At 40.6% G+C, this 22,234-nt stretch overlaps 1 protein-coding gene across 1 annotated transcript in view; it reads left to right on the top strand.

The window, feature by feature from the left end:
- dip2a (disco-interacting protein 2 homolog A) overlaps positions 1–22,234 on the top strand; it is a 214,836-nt gene that overhangs the window by 105,244 nt on the left and 87,358 nt on the right. Inside the window, exon 2 of the mRNA XM_036577004.1 lies at positions 10,371–10,442. Coding sequence (XP_036432897.1) covers positions 10,371–10,442 — 72 coding nt within the window. The remainder of the gene's footprint in view (positions 1–10,370; positions 10,443–22,234) is intronic.

Genomic DNA, 22,234 nt, shown 5'->3' with positions numbered 1-22,234 from the left:
GAATGTTTTAGGATGGTAAGATTGAAACAGTAGGGGTGTGTCTGTGTGTTTCAGCTGTAGACACAGACGTGTGAAAAAGTTTAGGCGCCCCCGTTGTTGTTATTGTTGTTGATTTTCTGAGTATATAAGTTAAAACATCCTCTACAGAGACTTCTGCACATTTTAATGCACAATCACTGTTTAATTGCTGGACTTAACATATTGGGGAAAATAGAGCGTAAATCATGGTCTGTGCAAAAGTTATGGCACATTTTATATATTTGTTTGTTTTCCAATATGTTAAACTCAGCAAACAGAAAGTTAGAAAATCGTCAAAACATGTCATTTAACTGACGACAAACTTTCATATACGACTACACACTGCGCAGACTGTGTGTGAGTGTTTGGTGTAGTCACCATGGTAACAGAGATTGTGTATGTGATGAATGCTGTGTTCAGAGAGGACAGTGCACAGGTCAAACGAGGGTCAGATTCCACTGTTCTTCAAACTTGTTCACTGCAGCGCTCACATCATAAATCCAGCACCCACACCAGAACCCTCACCTCTCATTCACTGCTCACTGTCTCGGCATAAGTACACTGTCCAAAAGTTTGTGGACACATGATTGTCCAGTGTTTCTTCTAAAATGAAGGGTATTAATAGTGAGTTTGTGCTGCAGTAACAGCCTCTACACTTCTGGGAAGGCTTTACACTAGATGTTGGAACATTGCTGTGAGGATTTGATTGAGCATTAGTGAGGTCAGGTACTGATGTTGGATGGTCAGTTCTGGATCACTCCAGCTCATCCCAAAGGTACTGGATTTATACCCCTCTACCCCACGCTTGGCATTGGGATGGTGACCTTAGGCTCATGTACAGCTGCTCCAGAGTGTCCCATTCTACTGGTCAGTGCTTTTCAGTAGAGATTATACAAGCTGTATGTGCACAAATTGAACACACGTCAGCAATAAGTGCCCTTAAAGTAGCTGGATTCACTCATTAGAAGGGCTGTCTGGATCCATTTGAATGTATGAATTAGTGTATTCATTGTATTTTCATTGAATTGTGGTAAAAATTGAGACTTTATGATGTTCTGTGATGTTTCTTGAATTGAAATGAGTCCATTCTGTCAGAGTCTGACTTCACACTAACAATTATTATGCCATTTTAAAGGTTAATCTCTATAATCTCCTCTCAGACACTCTCATATGTAGCCTGGTGTAAGAGTGTAAATCTCTGTAGATCGAGTCCGCCCGTGTTCAGTTTCCTCTGAATCCATTTTGCGCCGGTTTGTTCTGTCCAGGCTGTGGTTAATAATTCATCATTTTCAGGATAATTGGAAGCTGAGGAATGATCCTAATCCACAGGAGACGGGGAAAAACGGGGGGAAGCTATCATTCTCTGGAGATTTTAATTCTCCTAGAGGACGGGAGGCTCTTTTTCGGAAGCTATCCATCAATTAGAGTCGTCTCGGGGGATGGAGGGTGCTTTCTTTCCATGTTTAATTCGGTCAGTGTGTCCAGAGGTGATTGACAGCTACCCAAATATGAAATATGACAAAAAGCTTTCAGAGAGAGAGACGGAGAGGGAGTTTTTTCCTTAGACAGAAACGTGGGGCAGTCTGTGCCTGGAACTGTCAAACGTGTGTGTGTGTGTGTGTGTTTCTGGACTGAGCCAGAGAGATGAGCTCAGCAAAGAAAAAGAGGGAAAGAGAAAGAAGGGAGGGGGGGCGTTAGTCAGGATTTGGCTGAGAAATGTGACTGCTAGTTATCAGGATGACAAAAGATGTCCATATGACTCCTATATATATCTAAATCTATTTATCTATCTATCTATATATATATCTATATATATATATATATATATATATATATATATCAAACACTATCTTGAATGCTTTCTCTAACAATAAGAAAAGCTCAAGATGTGCGTTTCACTTTAATAATTTCATGAAAACTGATATCGTTATTTATTGTTCTATTATTTTTATTGTTATTGTTGTTATTATTATTAATAAAACTTGAAATCTGGCAACCCTGAGCAGGCTGCTGAGACAGTTTGAATGTGTCAGTGTTGAGCGGTGCAGTAGAGCAGAGGAAACACCGTCTTTGTAACCACACTTTAATGCTTTAATAAGTTTCTTTCTGCTCTGGATGGACGGCTTGCTAACCAGCTCACTGTGGTTCTTATTCTCAGAAATAAATGCAGTGGAGAGCAGCAGGAAAAGCATTTTTCTGACTGAACCAGACGATTAAACCCACGTCATCAGCTCCGATTAGAGCTCTAATACAGACAGTTCTAATACAGGCTGACTGCAGCTGAGATATGACTGCGGCTTTGACAGGAAAGGACCGTTTGACTGACAATAATAGAGATCCCGCTTTTTTGGCAAATGCAGACAGATTATCTTGCTGTTTGTAGATGCACTGCTATTACTAACTCTCTAGCAATTAGCCTTAAACAAAACTTTTTTTTTCCCCATAAACTGATTGGAACCAATGCTGACTGATGAACACTGATGCACTGAAGCACATGCTTTCTTAAAACCGGGTAAAGGTGCCAGTTATGTGAACTGATTTTGTGATTTTGACACTGTTTGAAAATGCCTGTTGCCCTTTGCTTTGTGTGTAAATTTCATCAAGAATGGACCAAAAGAAACGGCCCAAAATTACCTGGAGTAAAAAAAAGTAAAGTATATTTTCCCTCTTCTGTAGAGTTACTATTTTAGAGACGCAAGGTTTTCTTTCGACAGCAGCAATATATATATGGAGGGCGGCACGGTGGCGCAGTGGGTAGTGCTGTCGCCTCACAGCAAGAAGGGCCTGGGTTTGATTCCCGGCCGGGTGACCAGGGTCATTTCTGTGTGGAGTTTGCCTGTTCTCCCCGTGTCTGCGTGGGTTTCCTCCGGGTTCTCCGGTTTCCTCCCACAGTCCAAAAACATGCAGTCAGGCCAATTGGACATGCTAAATTGCCCCTAGGTGTGGATGTGTGTGTGAATGTGTATGTCTGTCTGCCTGCCCTGTGATGGACTGGCGACCTGTCCAGGGTGTATCCTGCCTTCCGCCCAATGACAGCTGGGATAGGCTCCAGCATCCCATCGCGACCCAGAAGGATAAGCGTTTTAGATGGTGTGTGTGTGTGTGTGTGTGTATATATTTATATATATATATATGTACAAGGGACTGGATGCCCTAGCCATTCAAACATGCCTGGATCAGATCAGAACATTCCTGTCCAGAACAGGATAATTGCACTTTTGCAATTTTGTTTACTTTTGTTCTGTATATTGATTTTGTAGCGCGGGTTACTGTCCGATTGTCCTGAAAGCCCTCTGTCGTTACAGTACGTTATTGTCCTGCTGGAGGTCTAACTGTACACACAGTGGCCTTTTCTTTTTATCCATGAGTCAGCGTCCAGCTGAGTTCATCCGTCAGCCGTGCAGGCCGGAGTCAGGCTGCAGCGAACTCACCTCAGCTCCGCCGGACGCCGGCCAGTGATTACACTGCTGCTCTCTCTGAGTGGAGACGCTGTTCTTGTGCCTTGGCCTGTGCTGTGTAATCCACTGTAGAGAGGTTTAGGTCAGCTCTGAGAATACAGAAGGCTCACGAGATAAAAACTGATTTCTTCTTATTGTTATTATTCTTATTAATAAAATTTGAACTACTATAAAGTAATGGAAAAACATGACTGATAAACAGTTATTATCATAACAGGTAGTATTAAAAGATGTTCCAAGGCCCGTATGTCAAACACAAGGCCCACAAGTTGTTTTAGTTTTCAATTAACATTATTATTTTAATTTTTTGTTAAAATTAGCCTGTTTCACAATGCGCTGCACTACAATCCCCAGTATGTAGTGCAATGTAATGCGCACTCCGACCCTCTTCCCCAAACAATCTATGGGAAATCGGTTACACCACAAAAAGGAAAGATGTAGTTCAAACAAACAGGTGAACCATTTTGCATATTTTGAATGAACAGTGGCCACTTAGGGTCATAGCAGAATGTTTATTAAAAACAGTGGTTGAGTTTGACACCCCTGCTCTAAGGGGTCCTGCTCAATCTGGCAACCCTGACCAGGTTGCTGAGACTGGTACAGCGCACAGCTGCAGTGCTGATGGAGAAGCAGATTGTGACCTGTTTGTAAACATGAGAGTTTGTGTTCCAGAATCAGGCCTGCTGGCTAGAACCGGGCTGCCCGGGCTGAGTGTCCAGACTGTGAGGTCGTTTGGTTTGGCCCATCATAATGTCATCACCGCTTTAACCAGTGCAATACGCCAATATGGAAACAAACGGTCACTTTAGGAATGAAGAACACTTTAATTTTACACAATGTGAAAATGCCAGCTGCCACTTACACTGTCAAAATGTCATGAACAGACCAATAGAAACGCTCCAAAATGACCTAAGCTGTGCCCTATTCACTATTTTGGGGTTCCACAATTTTGTAGTGCTGTCTGAAATCATAAAACAGATCCAGTCCACACAAACAATCCCACAATGCACTGCAAAAAGTACTGTATAATTGATGTACCATAGGGAAAAGGGGATATCCAAAATGCACTGGGCTGTTTGTAAGCGATGAGCAAAGCCGAGTGATGTTTACTCTGATGGTTCGTCAAGGGTTCTTTAGTTCTGTGTAGAACCATGAACACCCAGAGAACCCTTTGCATGATTAAATGGTTCCCTGCATGGTGAAATGGTTCTTCAGACTGATGGAGAATGTGTTGTTTATGCTTCTATATAGCACCAAAAATGGTTCTGCTATCATTACAAGCTTGACATCATGAAAATAGAAGATCACTTTCTGGTGCTATATAGAACCCTTTTCAAAAAGGTTCTGTTTAGAACCATGTACAACACATTCTCCATCAGTCTGAAGCATGCAAAGAACCCTTAATCATGCAAATGGTTCTTTGTGTGTTGATGATTCTATATGGAACCGTGTTCTTTACTAAAGAACCCTGAAGACAAGTCTTTTTAAAGCATGTAGAGCCCTTTTTGGTGCTATATAGAACCCTTTTCAAAAATGCTGTATATAGAACCATATACAAAACAGTCTACATCAGTCTGAAGAACTATTTCACCATGCAGAGAACCATTAATCATGGAAATGGTTCTTTGAGTGTTAATGATGCTATATAGGACCATTTTCTTTACTAAAGAACCCTTAACAAACCATCTTTTTTAGGTGTGTTTTCAAACAGATTCTACATAGAACTATATACAAAACATTCTACACCAATCTGAAGAACCCTTTCATGACCCAAAGAACCCTTTAATCATGCAAAGTGTTCTTTGTTTGTTCATGGTTCTATTTAGAACCATTTTTTTTACTAAAGAACCCTTGAAGAACTGTCTTTTTTAAGTGTGTAGTGTCCAAAATCCTTTACTACCATCACTAATTCTGTTCCTTATTTTAGTGTTCTAGATAGTGATCCAGATTTTTAAGTGTAGTGTATAGTGATCATATTTCGGACTGATGGAGAACGTGTTGTATATTCTTCTATATAGCACCAGCAAGGGTTCTGCTATAATTACAAGCTTGACATCATAACAGTGGAACACTTTCTGATGCTATATAGAACCATCTACAGCACGTTCTTTGGGTGTTCATGGTTCTATATGGAAAAGAACCATCTTTTTTAAGTCCTTTTGGTGCTATATAGAACCCTTTTCAAAAAGGTTCTAAATAGAACCATATACAAAATATTCTGCACTAATCTGAGGAACCATTTAACCATGCAAAGAACCTTTTAATCATGTTCTTTGAGTGTTATAGAACGTTTCTTTGCTAAAGAACCCTGAAGAACCATCTTTTTTTAAGTGTGTAGTGTCCAAAGTCTTTTAGTACCATCACTAATTCTGTTCCCTATAGTAGTGTTCTAGATAGTGATCTAGATTTTTAAATGTAGTGTACAGTGATTATTATTCAGACACGGCATTAGAATAAATGTAGTTACTCTGGTTTATATTGAAAGTTCCTATTTTGGAGGTTCAGTATATGAGATACAAAGCCACAGTTGAGCCACGGCTCATGTGTAACGTGTAGTTCATGCCCTATAATAAGATCAGATCCTCAGACTGGAACCGAGTTGATGGTTTCAGACAGTGATCAGCAGATATTGATGCGTTATTGATATGATATAGTCAGTAATGTAACGCGTCTGGGCCCTATGGAGCGTTTGAGTGTCCCAGCTGTTTGAGTGTCACTTTTTCCCAGCGCTCCTCACTGCATTGTTTGCAGGGTTTTGCTTGTTGGGCCTGAGAATCCTGCTGATTCTTTAGCGTTGTCAGTCACCGAGGCTGCGGCCTCCGCTCTGAATCAATACGGCTTTTGTTCTGGAATGTGGAGGCTCTTCTCACGCTGCGGTTCTGCCCATAGGACGGAGCAGAAAGGGAACAAACATCTCAACACAAGGTTGGCCTGCGTTCACATTACAAATCTGATTCTCTGCCTAAATGTGAGATTACTTCAGCGTAAAATCACATTTGAGTCTGATTAGTGGGTTATGATAATGCGATTTATTAATACCTGAGCAGGTTTATTTAACGGACAGCAATATTACACACGTAAATATTTGGCTGGGACTGAAAAATGGATCATTCGAGACCAAATTGTTGACAAATCTTGATATTTTTGTCATTTGAAACCACAGAACACTGTCAGAAAAAAGGTGCTGTGCAGGTAAATTATTTTTTATTTATTTTATAATCCACTTCTACTTCTTAGCTAGTGACACGTTATTGTTTTACATCTTCTAATCCTTTATTCATTTCATTATCTATTTTTAAAATTTATTTTATCCCATTTGATCTGTTATTTATTATTTTATTATGTTATTGCAATTTTAATGGTGATTTTTTGGTATATTTTACTATTAAATTTACTATTATGATTATTATTATTATTATTAATTTTTTAGCATTTGATATGTTTTAACAATCCAATTTTTTTTTGAATTCCTGATTTCTGTATTGGCTCGGCTACACTGTAAATGTGGGTCTCCCTTAATGTACTAATGTGATTGATTGATTGATTGATTGATGGATAAATTGATTGACTAATCATTCATCAATCAAGCTACAAACAATCCAAATGTAATTTCAAAGGTACAACCGTGGATTTAACCCCTTAAGTGACCAGTGCTCAAAGTTTTGGGCCTAAAGCTTTATTACACGCTTCTATAACCTAAGAACAGCTCATCCAGTTTGTATTAAAGTCCCTGTAGTTACTGAATAATAAGCCTTAGTAAGGATTTTAAGGTGCTACGGTTCAGCTGTGTCCCTTAAGTACAGGGCAAAAGCATGTATTTGTCCCTTTGTGTATCCTGATGTTTAAAGGCAGAACAATAAAATAAAAGCCTGGAGTGCAGACAGTGTGAGGAGTCAGTACAGCTTAAAATATAGAACCGAAATTAATTACGGTACAACTATGTTCCCTCACTACAGGTACTGAAGACGTACCATTGAGGGTCCCACCCCAGTGACAGTTTACTACCTTTTTTTCTGAGAGTATGTTCTTTTAAAAAATATGGTTCCTCAAGGGTTCTATGGTAAAGACAGTGGTTCTATATAGAATTATGAACACTCAAACAGGCATTTGTATGCTTGAATGGTTCTCTGCATGGTGAAGTTGTTCTTGAGATTGGTGGAGAATGTGTTGTATATGGTTCTATATAGAACCTTTTTGAAAAGGGTTCTGTATAGCACCACAAGCTTGACACTCTTAAAAAGGATGGTTCTTAAAGGGTTCGGGTGGGGGGTGGGTGCAGGGGGGGTAATCAAGCCGTGCCTCTCTGTGTTTGGCTCAGTGTTTCCTCCAGACTGTTCTTACCATTGATTTTGTGCCTATTTGAGCTCAGCTGATGTTGTGACTCTGCAGTCTGAGTCCTCAGAGTGATGATGTGCAGACTGAGGCTCTGTGGTGACGGACTGACTCCACACCGTCTCTCTGCTGTCTGACTCGTCTAATGATCCATTCCCTCATCTGTACATCCAACTATAACCCTCCATTCACTAATATACCTAAACCCTCCTTACATCTACACCTCTATCCATACATCCATCCTTTCGTTTATCTATACATCTGTCCATCTGTCCGTCCAATAATCCAGCCCTTCGTCTGTCCATCCGTTCATCCAGCCATCCATTCATTAATCTACCTAACCCTTCTTACGTCTATATATCTATCCATCTATCCATCCATCCATCCTCTCATTTATCTATAAACTCATTTATCTGTCCTTCTGTCTATGCAATAATCTATCCATTTATCTGTTTGTCCGTCTGTACGTCCAACCATCCATCCAAGCATGTCTGCCTGTCCATCTATCCAACCATTTATCCATCATTCTATCCACCCTTTTATCCATCCATCAATCCTGCCATCTAACTCTCTGCCAACCCATTTATACATCCATCCATCCATCCATCCTTCACCCACCCTCTCAGCCATCAGTCTTTCTTTTCATTGATCTATATTTCTATCAGTCCGTTATTCCATTTATCTATCTACGCATCTATCATTATGTCTATTCTTGTGTTATATACATGCATTAATCCACCAGTCTGTCTGTCTGTCTGTCTGTCTGTCTGTCTGTCTATTTATCTATCTATCTATCTGTCTGTCTGTCTGTCTGTCTGTCTGCCCATCTGTCTATCTATTTATCTATCTATCTATCTATCTGTCTGTCTGTCTGTCTGTCTGTCTCTGTCTGTCTGTCTGTCTTTCTGTCTATATATATGTTTATCTATCTGTCTGTCTGTCTATCTGTCTGTCTGCGCATCTATCTATCTATCTATCTATCTACCTACCTATCTATCTCTGTCTAACTATCTATCTGTCTGTCTGTCTGTCTGCTCATCTATCTATCTATCTATCTATCTATCTATCTGTCTGTCAATTGTCAATCTATCCTTTTATCCATATATTCATCTATCCAACTATCAGTCCATCCATCCATCCATCCATCCATCCATCCTTCCAGCCAACCATGGATCCACTAATTGATTCAGTCCGTCCTTTAATCCATCCATCTGTCTTAACCATCAGTCCATCCTTCCATTTCTTCATCTATTTACCCAGCTGTCCATCACCCACATTGTTAAAAAGAAGAGTAGATCAGAAGGGAAAGTTCTGCTGTATATTGTGGCTCCTTCCCAGCAGAGCTCTTCATTCCTGGCCTTATTTTAAGCGGGAACACTGCCGTGCCATTCCGAGGTCCTGCGTCTGTGGAAATCTCTCCAAAAGTCTTCCATTAGTTTATAAAATTACATGTCTAACAGACAGGCCCGGTAATTAAGTGTACACTGGAGAAACCAGGCTGTTCCACACACCGTCAGCAGCGTCTGCCCACCGCGCGAGTGGGGGGAGAAGAGCGGTCCAAGTGTGTCATGAAAATGAGATTTTAATGACTATTTATGAAGTTAGGTTATCGTTGAGGAATTTGGACGGACTGAGTGTTTTTCTGAGGGGGTTTAACCCTCTGTAGATCCGCATGTTTGGGTGATTTATTATGCAGGATCTGTTTGTTGGGCTTGTCCGGTCTGCAGGTCTCTCCTCATCTCTCTGTTTACTCTTATTTACTCTCTCGGTGAGGAATGACTGTGGGATTATGACATAAAGGCATTAGAGGGTTTTATTCCTCCTCCCGTCTAAGGTCAGTCATTTTTAATAGTGAGCGTGTGAGAAAGATGTCTATTAGATTAAGAAGAATAAGGCGAGCACTGTTCGTCCTGCCAGCGCGGAGAATAATGAGCTACATATTCCGAATCCGAGGAATGTAATAAGTTGTTTGTGAGTCAGGAGAAAGGGATTATGGGCTGGTGTTGGTTTACCCATATCTGAGGTCACTCTGTTTATTGTTTGGCTCTGTTTATGTGTTGGGGGTTTAGAGGGGGGGCAGCAACGTTCCTAAAGGAATTTTTCCGCAAATATATAACCAAGACGAGTGGGGTCTGAAGTTTGCTTCTTTAGTTTTGCACTGGAGCTGCTGAGGCTAATGTGGCTATATGGAGTTGTTCGTTAATGTCTAATTGGCTTGATTATATATATTTTCACTGTATGATCCATGATTTGAAACTGTATGTTCGGTGACCGAATCTCACTGAGCAAATAGCTATTTATAGTCAAGTGATTACTATAGATAATAACAGCTTATTAATAATAAAATGTGTTGTGATTACATGCAGTAATGACAATTCGTTATGTGTATGTTATGTATTTAAGTTATAACATGTTTACTGTTCCCAACATGTTTTGTATCATGAATCAACATCAGATGGTGGTTTGGTGTCTACTTTAAACCATTTCAGTCTCCACTGTATAAGTTATTATTACTAAATTAATATTGAATTAATGTAAATCTCTCTCTCTCTGTCTTTTCAGGGGACATCACGCAGAAAGGCTATGAGAAGAAAAGAGGAAAGCTGCTAGCGCCGTATATCCCACAGATACAAGGTAATCACCCTTAAATCTAACTTTAATACACCTCCCCTCTGAAGCCTGGGGACCTTTAGCTTCTCAGAATGTTTTAATACAAATGACCTTTCTTTGTCATTTCTCAGCAATGTACCATATTACAGCCTATGCAGGCGTATTTATGACATATCAATATAAATATTAGTGATCATATTAGTGACACTGCTGACTTGAGAATAAAACAAAAGATCACACTTTTTATCCTCTTGTTGGGATGGCAGCATTAAAATTGTTCAGGTGTTTAAACTTTGGGCCAAAAGAGTCAATATGTGCTTTACGTTTGCTTTTAACAGTAGTTTGGAAAAGAACATCAGTCAAATCCAAAATTCAGGTAACGATGTTACATAATCAGGATACATAAAAGAGGTAACCGTATTCAGTTACAGTAATCAGATTACAAAAGCATTAAAAAAGTAAGTAATTTCTAACAGAATTACATGAAAAACACTGTTACTGTCACACATCCCTCTGGCTCCGACTCACACATGAACTCCACATCCCAGAATTCCACAGGAGACTTGAGAACTTCCTCAATCCTCCAATCACCACTCACAATCACCAGAATACTGATGTTTTTCACCTGTACTATGTGTCGTATGACCAGTCTAGTTTATTTTAAAAGCCCTGGCTTTAGAGCAGGTCAGTTGTGAGGTGTTGCTTCTCACTGCGGAGCTACTGAGCGTTTCCTGTTTGCTGTTGTTTGCCATTTTCATGCTTTCGGCCCTGTTGCTGGATTTAGTGACTTTACCCTTTTGTCTTTGCCCTTTTGGACCTGGTTGCCTTTATAATGTTTGTCCGTTTTGCTCTTCTGGATTTGACCCACGCCTGTTTACCGACTACGAATCTTGTCAAACCCTCATTTCTTGTTTTTACCGTGAGCATCTGGCCGGTTCTGTCACGTTGCAGTTATGGTGTTTTGTTTTTCCTCTTGTGAGAGTTTGTCACAGTGTTGAGTGATGGAATCTCACAAATAAGAGAAAGATCTCATGATAAAAGTGTTTACTATAGTAACAGTGATAACGCACAACTGATAACTCCAAATTAAGATACATATCGCTTATTTCACATAGTTGATTTCACTTCATTGTGAGTGATGTCCAGGGTGCACTGTACCTCTAAAAGGGCTGGGGTCATTTTATTGGTTCTTAAAAAAGAAATGTGCAAGTAGAACAGTAGCTGACTGACGACTGACAAACGGTAACGGGGCACTGACTGACTGTCTGACCAACTATCTTATAGCACTATGTAGAGCATGTCATAGCTATAATATATGTGAATAATGAGGAGACGGAGCTGAACGTGTGTCTGTTTATTAGGAGGAGTAACGTTAGCACGCTCGGCTAAAGCGTTTGGGAAATGGAGACTGAAACTGGGGAGCGGTGACGCTCTGATAAACAGCAGGGGGCGCTCTCACAGTATTCTTAACTTTCAGTTTATCACACTTCAGTTTTGTTTGACTTTTTTACATCAGTAACAGTAGCTAACGTTAGCAGTCTGGCTGATTATTCTGATTACGTGTTTATGTTTCAGCTGTGTGTGTATGGTCAGTTTCTAGGTAACAGACATGACAGTTGATTGTTGACATTGATTGAGTTAGTTAAGATTTCCTAACTTGCATATATTGGTCCGCTGGCTTGGCACCCTGCTGACTGTTTGCCACTGCTGGTCCACACTTGGACCACCCAGATTACTGTCCTGCATACAAGCTCTAACTAGTTTTTAATCTCATCAAACAGATTTTAAATGTAAAGAGACTTTTATTTTAGAAAATAAACTTTACAAAGTACAAAGTATAACTAAAGAAAAGAAGGAAGCAAAAATCAGTAAATACGGCTGTGAGTGGAAAATAAGTGATGATACATCGAATTTTGTTTAATGCTCTGCTTAACCGCCGGTGGGCCGCCCGGAAAATGCTGAGCAAACCACTGGACCACCAGCTTTGCCATCAGTGGATCAACAGTGGTCCGCTATCCTCTTGCTATCAGGGAAGATAAGATAACATTCCTAAATTAAGATCAGATTTGCTTCTGTAATACAAATCTTATCTTGACCCTGGAGGTTAGGGAACCCTGGAGGTTAGGGAACCCTGGAGGTTAGAGAACCTTGGAGGTTAGAGAACCCTGGAGGTTAGAGAACCCTGGAGGTTAGAGAACCCTGGAGGTTAAGGAAGCAGCCTTGTGACCAGAAGGTCACCAGTTCAATCCCCTGAGCTGACAGTACATGACTGTAGTGCCCTTGAGCAAGGCACCTAACCCCCAGCTGCTCCCTGGGCGCTGTGGATAGGGCTGCCCACCGCTCCGGGCAAGTGTGCTCACTGCCCCCTAGTGTGTGTGTTCATTCACTAGTGTGTCTGTCGTGTTTCACTGCACAGATGGGTTAACTGTGGAGGCGAATTTCCCCGTTGTGGGATTAATAAAGGGTAACAATAAAAAACAAAACAAATCTTACCTTAAGACAGAAATATAGAACATTTCTGTAATACGTGTCGCTGACGTGTCTCTAAACTTTGGACAGGTAGCGCATCTTTAGTGGACAGTTTGAACACATCATTTCATTCTGCATGCATCGTCTCTGGCTGACCTTGAGCTGCGGAGCAGAGGTCAGAGTTTTACTGCGTTGATTTATCCCCACTGTAATTTCATTAATGCTCAGAGCGCAGCCCTGTCACGCTCGCTTCATGTTAATGACAGCAGGCGTCTCTCTCTCTCTCTGTCTCTGTCTCTGTCTCTCTCTCTCTCCCTCTCCCTCTCTCTCCCTCTCCCTCTCTCTCTCTCTCCCTCTCCCTCCCTCTCTCTGAGGAGAAGAACAGACGTTGTGCTAGAGCGGAGAAAGTCAGGCCTGAGAGATGAGTCAGACACATCAGATTGTTAATGAAGTGTGGATGGAGACCGAGCCGTTCAGTCAGACCACAAACGGCCACCTGGATTTCTACTCAGGCTTCTCCTAGTGATGCGTTCAGGCCGGCCTCGAGAACTTGTCGGAAAGTAGTCACATCACTGACCGGTGATTGCCAGATGTTTCACAAGTTGGTGGTCATCGCCAACTTGTGTCATCTGAACAGCATATATGTGGAGGATTCTACCAAATCGATTAGTCGACTCGATCGATTAATCGAGTCGATTAGTTCAAACTGTGGTCCCATTTAAAAAAAAAAGCTATTTAAATAACAATGAAGTATTCAGAGCTTAGACATTTGCAAGGATTATATTCTGATCTATTTAAACCCAAAGCATTAATAGACACAGTAATAAGCTAAATATACACCGATCAGGCATAACATTATGACCACCTCCTTGTTTCTACGCTCATTGTCCATTTTATCAGCTCCACTTACTATATAGGTGCACTTTGTAGTTCTACAGTTACAGACTGTAGTCCATCTGTTTCTCTGCATACTTTGTTAGCCCTCTTTTATCCTGTTCTTCAGTGGTCAGGACCCCCATGGACCCTCACAGAGCAGGTACTATTTGTGTGGTGGATCATTCTCAGCACTGCAGTAACACTGACGTGGTGGTGGTGTGTTAGTGTGTGTTGCGCTGGTACGAGTGGATCAGACACAGAGTTTTTAAACACTGTGTCCACTCACTGTCCACTCTATTAGACACTCCTACCTTGTCAGTCCACCTTGTAGATGTAAAGTCAGAGATGATAGCTCATCTGCTGCTGCACAGTTTGAGTTGGTCATCCTTTAGTCCTTCATCAGTGGTCACAGGACGCTGCCCACAGGACGCTGTTGGCTGGATATTTTTGGTTGGTGGACTATTCTCAGTCCAGCAGTGACACTGAGGTGTTTAAAAACTCCAGCAGCACTGCTGTGTCTGATCAGGCATAATATTAATAATAACAGTGTAAGTATTTCACATAAATGATAGCAGCTCCCCGCAGTCTGAGCAGATTACTTGGTAGGCTAGCAAATCTAGTTAGCCAGAATTTAAGGGTAGAAACTGAACTGAACCAGATTTGCCATATCCCAGCCTTGTACAGCTGTATAGCTCCACAACTCCAACAGAAGGCTGTTTTATACAGTTTGACACGTATGTGCAAGAGTTTTCTGTTCGGTGGTGCATCAGAGCCAAAGAACTAGCCTAGAACTTGAGTTTATCACACTAAAAATATTGCAGCAAGTTTACTGTACATCAATTCCACATTAGTAGAATGCACAATATGTCCAAAAGTTTGCAGACACTTCTAATTACTGATTTGAGGAACTTTAAGGTACACCTAGTCACATAACGCTGCTGTCAGAAGAAAACCTTGTAACTCCATTTTTGTCGTTTTTCAGTTTTTGACACAATTTGTTTGTAAATTTCATGATGAATGGACCAAAAGAAACGGCCCAAAATGACAAAAAGTCTGGTTCCATTGACTTCCATTAAAAGTAAAGTAGGTTTTTTCCTTCTACTGTAAAGTTACCATTTTGGAGATATGAGTTTTTCTTCCGACAACAGCGACAAGCACATCTGTTAGACATGACTGAACAACTTCATATGGTTTGAGGTAGGTGTGTGGTGATGAAGCCTGCTTGGACAATGCTGATTACTAGTAAGCCGCATTAGCCATGTAGCTCCAGTGCAAAACTAAAGAAGCAGATCAGATGCATTTGAGGTAAATAAATAAATAAATAAATTCGATTTTTTGTCAACCTTTCCTTTAACAGGCCTTCACTTATCTTACCCATCTCTCCAGATCAATGTGCCCTTAAATTACCTCTACTTCACAGCCCATACATTAGCCTGATTGCAGCGATGCATATCTGGTCAGTATTGAGTTTTGGGAACAATAAACCACACACACCGTGACAGACTCATGAATCACCATTAGGAAGATGTTTCTCCTGCTCTGTGCTCAGGAGACACGCTGTACCTTTATATGCATGTATGTTTTATCGTTCATTCAGACCTGGAGACGTTAGCGACCCGGCACATTAACGCTAATCCATCCACAGTTTGCCGCGATAGTGTAAAACTGAGCGAATATTTTACTGACAATGTCAAAACAGTAAAATAATATATCGTATAAGTTGTTATTTTGGTATTTTTACGGTTACGGTAAAGCGAAGGCTGCTCGAGTCTGTGCATTACAGTGATTTTATCATGGTTACTGCATAAAGTGGTGTAGTTTGTTGACAGTAGGCTGTGGTTTCCAAGCATCATAACAGTCAAAGATGATTCCATAAGCAGCTCAGTTTTAAATTTTAATAATTTAATAGGAATTCAGTTGATGTGAGTGGTAATATGTGTGTTCATACAGTGACTCAGAACGTGGCTCAGCCAATCAGTAGTCATCATAGTTTCTCGATAGTTCCGTGAATATAATTCATAAATACTTATGCGTTGTCTGTCAGGTCATATGAAGATACACAAATAATTGTACATTGTTATAAAGATTTACAGAAAAGCAGTTTGGACACAATACTGGTTCATTGTTCTATAGCAGAAAGGTTGAGAAAATACCTTGTTGCAAGATCATAATGTGTCCATGTATTTGATTGTACATGGCATTTTAGCTTATAGATGGCTTATTTGCTTGTGGATAGACAAGCTTGAGGAGAGTGTATTAGCTTGAGGACGGCATATTGGCATATAGATAACACATTAGCTTGTGGCTAGCATATAATCTTGACAATAGCATATTAGCTTATGGATAGCTTGTTAGCTTGTGGATAGCCTATAAGCTTGACGATAGCACATATGGATAGCATTAGCTTGTGGATAGCGTATAAGCTAGAGGAGAGCGTATTAGCTTATGGATAGCATATTTGCTTGGTCATAGCATATCAGCTTGTAGATAGCATATTATCTTATGGATTGCATATTAGTAGAGTTGACTCTGATTCCAAGTGACTGGAATTGATGGAGTTAATCTTAATCCATGACCTAAAGAAGAACATTAGTCAAAAATAAAGTATAACAAAATAAATACTGACTGCAGAGTCACGCTGGTTGACCAGCATAGCAGCATCTAAAACACAACATATGCTGCTTTTGTTGGTGACTAGGCTTGCTGGTCTATTATGGTTTTTCTAGCAGAGCTATTTTCCAGTCAGGCTGTCCAGACAAAGATAGCATCTCATATCTTGTTGAATGTTGCTGTTGAATCAAGTCCACAGCTTACAACATACTAGCTGGATAGTGTATTTGCTAGTGGATAGCACATTAGCTTGTGGTTAGAGTGTGGTTAATGTAGAAAACAGCATCTGTGCGTTTCGATGAAATAAGTAGAAAACACTTTTCAGTGTTGGGTTGTAGAGCTGAGACAATTCTCCTTTAATTTTTTCCACACCACTTTTTTTTTACCTTATTATGAAGCATGACTTTTGTTCTGCATGTGTGTATATTGATAAGATGTTGAATGTTCTAATACACTAAAAAATGGAAATTTTTGCGGTGTTGAAAGATGAATTGAATCGAGACTCCACCGCGTCATATTGAGCTGAACAATGAATTTCGTGAGGCCACATTAAGGGCTATTAGCTTGATTAGCATTGAAAGGCTAATGTGGGAACAGGTTACAGGTTACCCTGTAGCTCTGAGCCCACAGGACCAGATCAATAGGCTTTCTCAGCAAACCTCTTCTCCTGTAATAGTCCGGGCTTCCCCGCTGTCTGCGCTAACCTGTCCTCGGGGACGCGCTCACAGAAGCCGCTAAATGCACTTTTCTGTGTATGTTTATTTTTAGCGCTGGTCTGAACGGCTCAGTATGAATATTTGATGAGCTGCTGAGGGGCGAATGTCTCTGCCTGCCCTGTATGGCTTTTGGTTTGGCGTGACGAAGGAAATCAGGACTCTGTTTTTAACCAGGCCACGTGTTGCAGATGGAGATTTCCACTCCAGAATCTATCCGTCTTTTTCCCACAATGCAGAGTGTCTCACTACATGCCCGCTGGCCTTTTCCCATGAGCCTCTGCTTCCTATCCTGTCCCACCACACTTGGATAGGGTGACGCGGTGAGACCGGAAGGTGCACAATGCTGCGAGTGAGATTCTGTCCACTTTATTCCTGTGTCCCTGATGCTTTGAGTGGCTTGTGGACAGAACTTCCTGTAGAAGTGTAAACAGACTATATATAATAAATACTAATATGCTGCAAAACATGCAACTTGTCAAGTGAAATTATCTTAAATATAGACAATGTAGCTAATATTTTTTAATTATTCTCATTTTGAGATTGTTGTAAGCTTATCATAAGATTTTTATCTTTTTGAAAATTTTACATTTAAATTTCTTTAATCTTAAATTCTATTGCTTATTTTTTGCTTATTTGTTTTCAGTCTTCTGAAGTAACTCTCACTATATATGCAGAAATATGCTTGAAGCAAGCAAAATTATCTCTCAAAACCACTTTAAACAAGTGAAAATTTAATAATAAGTTAAATAATCCTATAATAAGCTTGCAATAATCACAAAATGAGAAATTTCGCTGTAAACTTGCTGTTTGAACGTGTAGAGCTGTAATTAACACCGTTGACAAACCTTAAAGGCTTCATTTCTGTTAGCACATTAGCATCTGAGTGCTAATCTTAGCTTACACTCTAACTTCATGACCTGTGACTTTGGCAGGGACTGAAAATAAAACTAAATTGTAGAAATACAAAAGCTCGCCTATTTTAGCCCTTTTAACCTTTTTAGTACATCTAAAAACACATCTGTGAAGCAGGAGGACTGTTTTGTCCTGTTAGCTGCGCCGGTTGCGTAAGCTCCAGAATGCAACTGCTGCGCCATTTAGGGTGGAACAGGATTTTTTTTGTTTGTTTGTTTTTTTCCCCAGTTTTCTCCCAAATTTAGTCGTTTCCAATTCCACCCACTAGTTACCCCCATCTACACAATACCACCAGCACTAGGAGGGTGAAGGCTAGACAGGCTTTCTCAGAGACCTGTGAAGCGCCACAGCTTCTTTTCGAACTGCCGCTCACACAACGTCATTGGACAGCTGAACGCACTCGGAGGAAAGCGCCAACCGCCAGATCTGTTAAGTCAGCTAACAGACGCCTGCGCTGACTAGCATTGCGTTGAGTGATGGGGGGAGAGGGGGGCCATCCTACCCTCCCAGAGAGAGCGAGGCCAGTTGTGCTCTCTTGGACTCGGATGGCTGTAGCATCACCAGGGATCAAACTTGCGATCTCCTGATGATAGGGTCAATGCTTAGACGGTTGCGCCACTCAGGAGCCCAGAACAGGAAAATTTGAGTAAGAAACTGACGAAAAAGAAGCTGATTTTAGCTTCATCGAGAGCTGAAAGGTATGAAAAGGGATGAGGAGGCTGCTCTGTTTCTGCTTGACAGGTGACAGTAGGTTAGTATTGTTTTGTCCCGTTTGTAATAGCAACTGAATAGCTTCACCTCAGCCACTGTAGCCACAGTTTGCACAGTTTTAGTTACACGGCTTGCTGTGTTGTTCATTGCTCTAACGGTCACAAAGGTCTAAAAAAGTGTTGTTTGCCTCAGCAATGCGCGTCCATGAACTTTAGGTGTGGAGCCTCTGAAGCAGCACTGAAGGGATGGGTGTATTTGTTTTCCTGCTGAGTTTAAACATCAACCCGCCCTTGTTCGGTATCGGCTATCAGCCGATAGTCCTGAAAGGCGATAGGCAATCAATGTTGGCCCTGAAAACAATGATTGGTCCATCTCTAAGCCAGGCTGTTTGATTTTATGCCGTCATACAACAGAGGTCACTTATTACTGGTACGTTAAATGTAAAGGTTTGCAGATTTCTTGTCCAGTAACAGTGTGTGTCCTTGGGCATGGGTTTGGGTTCAGTGCTGGCAAAGCATACTTATTGCTGGAGCTCTTTGTCCACGTTCTAAGTAGAAAATGCCACACAGTGTGGTCAGGAATCCCTATTGTAGGTGAGCAGAGGGCAGAACAAATCTGAGCACATCAGCAGTTTATTACGTAAGCCCGAAATGAAGGCTGTGTGTGTTTCTGCAGCAGTGGGCTGTTGTAAAGATGTTAATTATAAATCCTCAGCAAGTAGATTTACTTTTGATCCTTAAAAAAGTGGCTTTTTTAAGGGGCTTAATTACAGCTCAGTGTGAAGAACGAGCTTACTGGCAGATGAAGTGTACAAACGTACACGCACACATTACTCACAGCCATTTGGTCTGGAACGCTCTCTTCAAGTTTGACTAGTAACAGCCAAAGTTGCGCATGAGAGCAGTGATCTGATTGGTCAGACATTAACCAACCGTAAAGAGCCTTTCTCCCCCCCAGCAACTGGACCAAGGCAACTTGTTGCATTTATAGCTCTGTTGTCTTTGTGCGTTGCTGCTCTTTGGTGTGACTGGATTGTTGGACAGAAGTGGACGCTAAGCTTTGGTTTGGGGTTTTTGAGGGCTGCACATAAGGAGTGGTCAGTTTGTAAGGTTTCTCAAAGGCTGTAGATGCATTGTAGTGCACTGAATACTGATATCTGGCCATTTAATGATGATCATTATTGCTGTTTTGCTATGCTATTTATATATGTAATAACATGCATGGTCTTTTAAGCTACACTTTATACCAGGAGTCAGCAACACAAATCTTAAGAAGAGCCATTTTGTTCTTTCAACAAAACTCAAACCACCTTGGAAGCCTCAACATTTTATGTCCATTTTGCCATCTTGGCTGTAAATATGTCTCAGTATGTGCTGATGTACTAGTGTGGGCTAAAAATATAATATAAATGAAAACACAGACTTACTTTGCTCTGCTTTAAGCTTTAGCTCAGCTATAGCCGCTTTTCTCTCATCTCCGGCAGGAAACTTTTCTGGAAAAATAGAAGAGTTTCTTGTAAAATGTCTCTCAACCTTCGACTTTTTACGAGGCTGAAGTCGCTGCTCATTCACCAGCTTCTTGCTCGAATTTTACGAATATTTCGAATCTTAAATGGTGCCTGAGGTGCCAGAATGTAACTGCAGCAACATTTAAGGTGGAACGGGAAAATTCAAACAAGAAACTGACCTCAGCTTCGTGACTTTTTAGTGTTTGACAGTTTCTCGTTGCAGATTAAACGTATCAGGAAACCAGCTGGAGTGATTATAAATGCAAATAAGTCAATTTGTCTCCTAGTTATCGATGTTCATCTTAAATCTCTCTCTTTGCCGTTTTGTTAGCTACTAGCTAGACGAGACTGTTGTCTGTGTTGCTATGGTGACCAGCAGTCTGCGCTGATCTTCAGGGTTAAAGGGTGAATTAGCAGTTCTACATTAACTCCAGAGTTTAAGACCATCTATATATATATATAGAGAGAGAGAGAGAGAGAGATCACTCAACTGAATTGGTTGAAAGTCAGAGTTCAAAACACATTTTAGACTTTTAACTGATTTCTTTAGACTAAAATCCTTCTGCGCTGAGTGACCTCATACCGATATATTAAAGAAAATATGTGTTTCAGTAATGACGATTCATAATGTTTCACACTGAGTTTCAGACTTTGGGACACATTTACTACTAAACAATGAGATCTACCTGCTCACCATGTGGCCATGAGGGACAGGGATGCAGCCTCATTTCCTGCTGTAAAATGCAGGGGTGTGGCTAAAATAAGTCTCCGTCTATAGACTAAAACTTTGTGTTTCGGTATTGACATGAAAATGTAGAGCAGCATTTTTTGAATAAACTTTTTTTTTATTTTAAAAGTTAAACTCATGATAAATCTAAATCTTTCAACTTCACTTTAAAGCAAAAGCATGTTTTTTTAAAAGCAACACAAACAAACAAATAAAGCAACTTTTTTTTTCTAAGTGTAAACTTCTGCCTAGTTTGTGCTCAGTTTGTGCTTTACATTGTGTGAAGTTTTCATAATGATTGGACCAACAGATGTGCTTGAAAATTGCTTAGAATAAAATCTCTTGCTTTTAACATACATTGAAAGTAAAGAGTGTTTTTGCCCTCTCCTGTAAAATTACCATTTTGGAGTTACTTGTTTTTCTTTGGACAGCGATTTAACTTTTTTAGTTTTCTGAGGCGAACAGCACTTTTTTGTATCTTCATGGCCATAAAACCCTTTACAAACTTTGTTCGGACAAATACCATGATTAAACCATCAGACTGAGTGCTGAGTGGATGTCTTAATGATCTACAGCTGAAAAACTGCTCTGTTTGTTTGTCTTTTGTAAGCCCTGGATAAGTATGTGACCCCAGTGTCCAGTGAGTTTGTGCTTTGAAGAACCAGTAGCTCTTCCTCCCCCTGTTGAGCCAGGCTGTGATGAATGGCCGTCTGTACAACACAGCCCACCGGAACCCTATTGAGTGGATTTTACTCACCGGGGCACTTGAGGTCAGAGGTCAGATAGGGGTGGTTGCCATGAGAGAAGTTTGTTTGGCTCTCTAGTAAAACATGTAGCTCAAATGTTAGGACCGCATTTTATTCTGAATATGGACCTAAAAACCTTAAATCAGGTATACACTCAATGATTTTGCCGTAGTAAGACAAAAATGATGAAAATATTCTTTGGTAATGAGTTGAAATCTGTGGTGTTACAGCACTTAATGTGCCGCAGGTCAGTGGTGGATGATTTAGTGCCTCTGAGACCGAACATGGCCAAAGTTCACGTTGGAGAATGACATGTTTAAAAATCTACCAAATGGAACAGCACAAGTGAAACCCACGAATAAGAGAACAGCAAAGCTAAAAATCAACAAATAGGAGAACAGCACAGCTAAGAATCAACCAATAGGAGAACAGCACAGCTAAAAGTCCACCAACAGGAGAACACCGTGGCTGAAAATCCACCAATAGGAGAACAGTACAGCTAAAAATCCACCAACAGGAGAACACCGTGGCTGAAAATCCAC

Source organism: Colossoma macropomum, unplaced genomic scaffold (assembly GCF_904425465.1).
Source record: "Colossoma macropomum unplaced genomic scaffold, Colossoma_macropomum, whole genome shotgun sequence".
Classification (NCBI taxonomy): domain Eukaryota; kingdom Metazoa; phylum Chordata; class Actinopteri; order Characiformes; family Serrasalmidae; genus Colossoma; species Colossoma macropomum.
The sequence above is the reverse complement of the archived record's forward strand: the minus strand, read 5'-3'. Positions and strand labels throughout refer to the sequence as shown.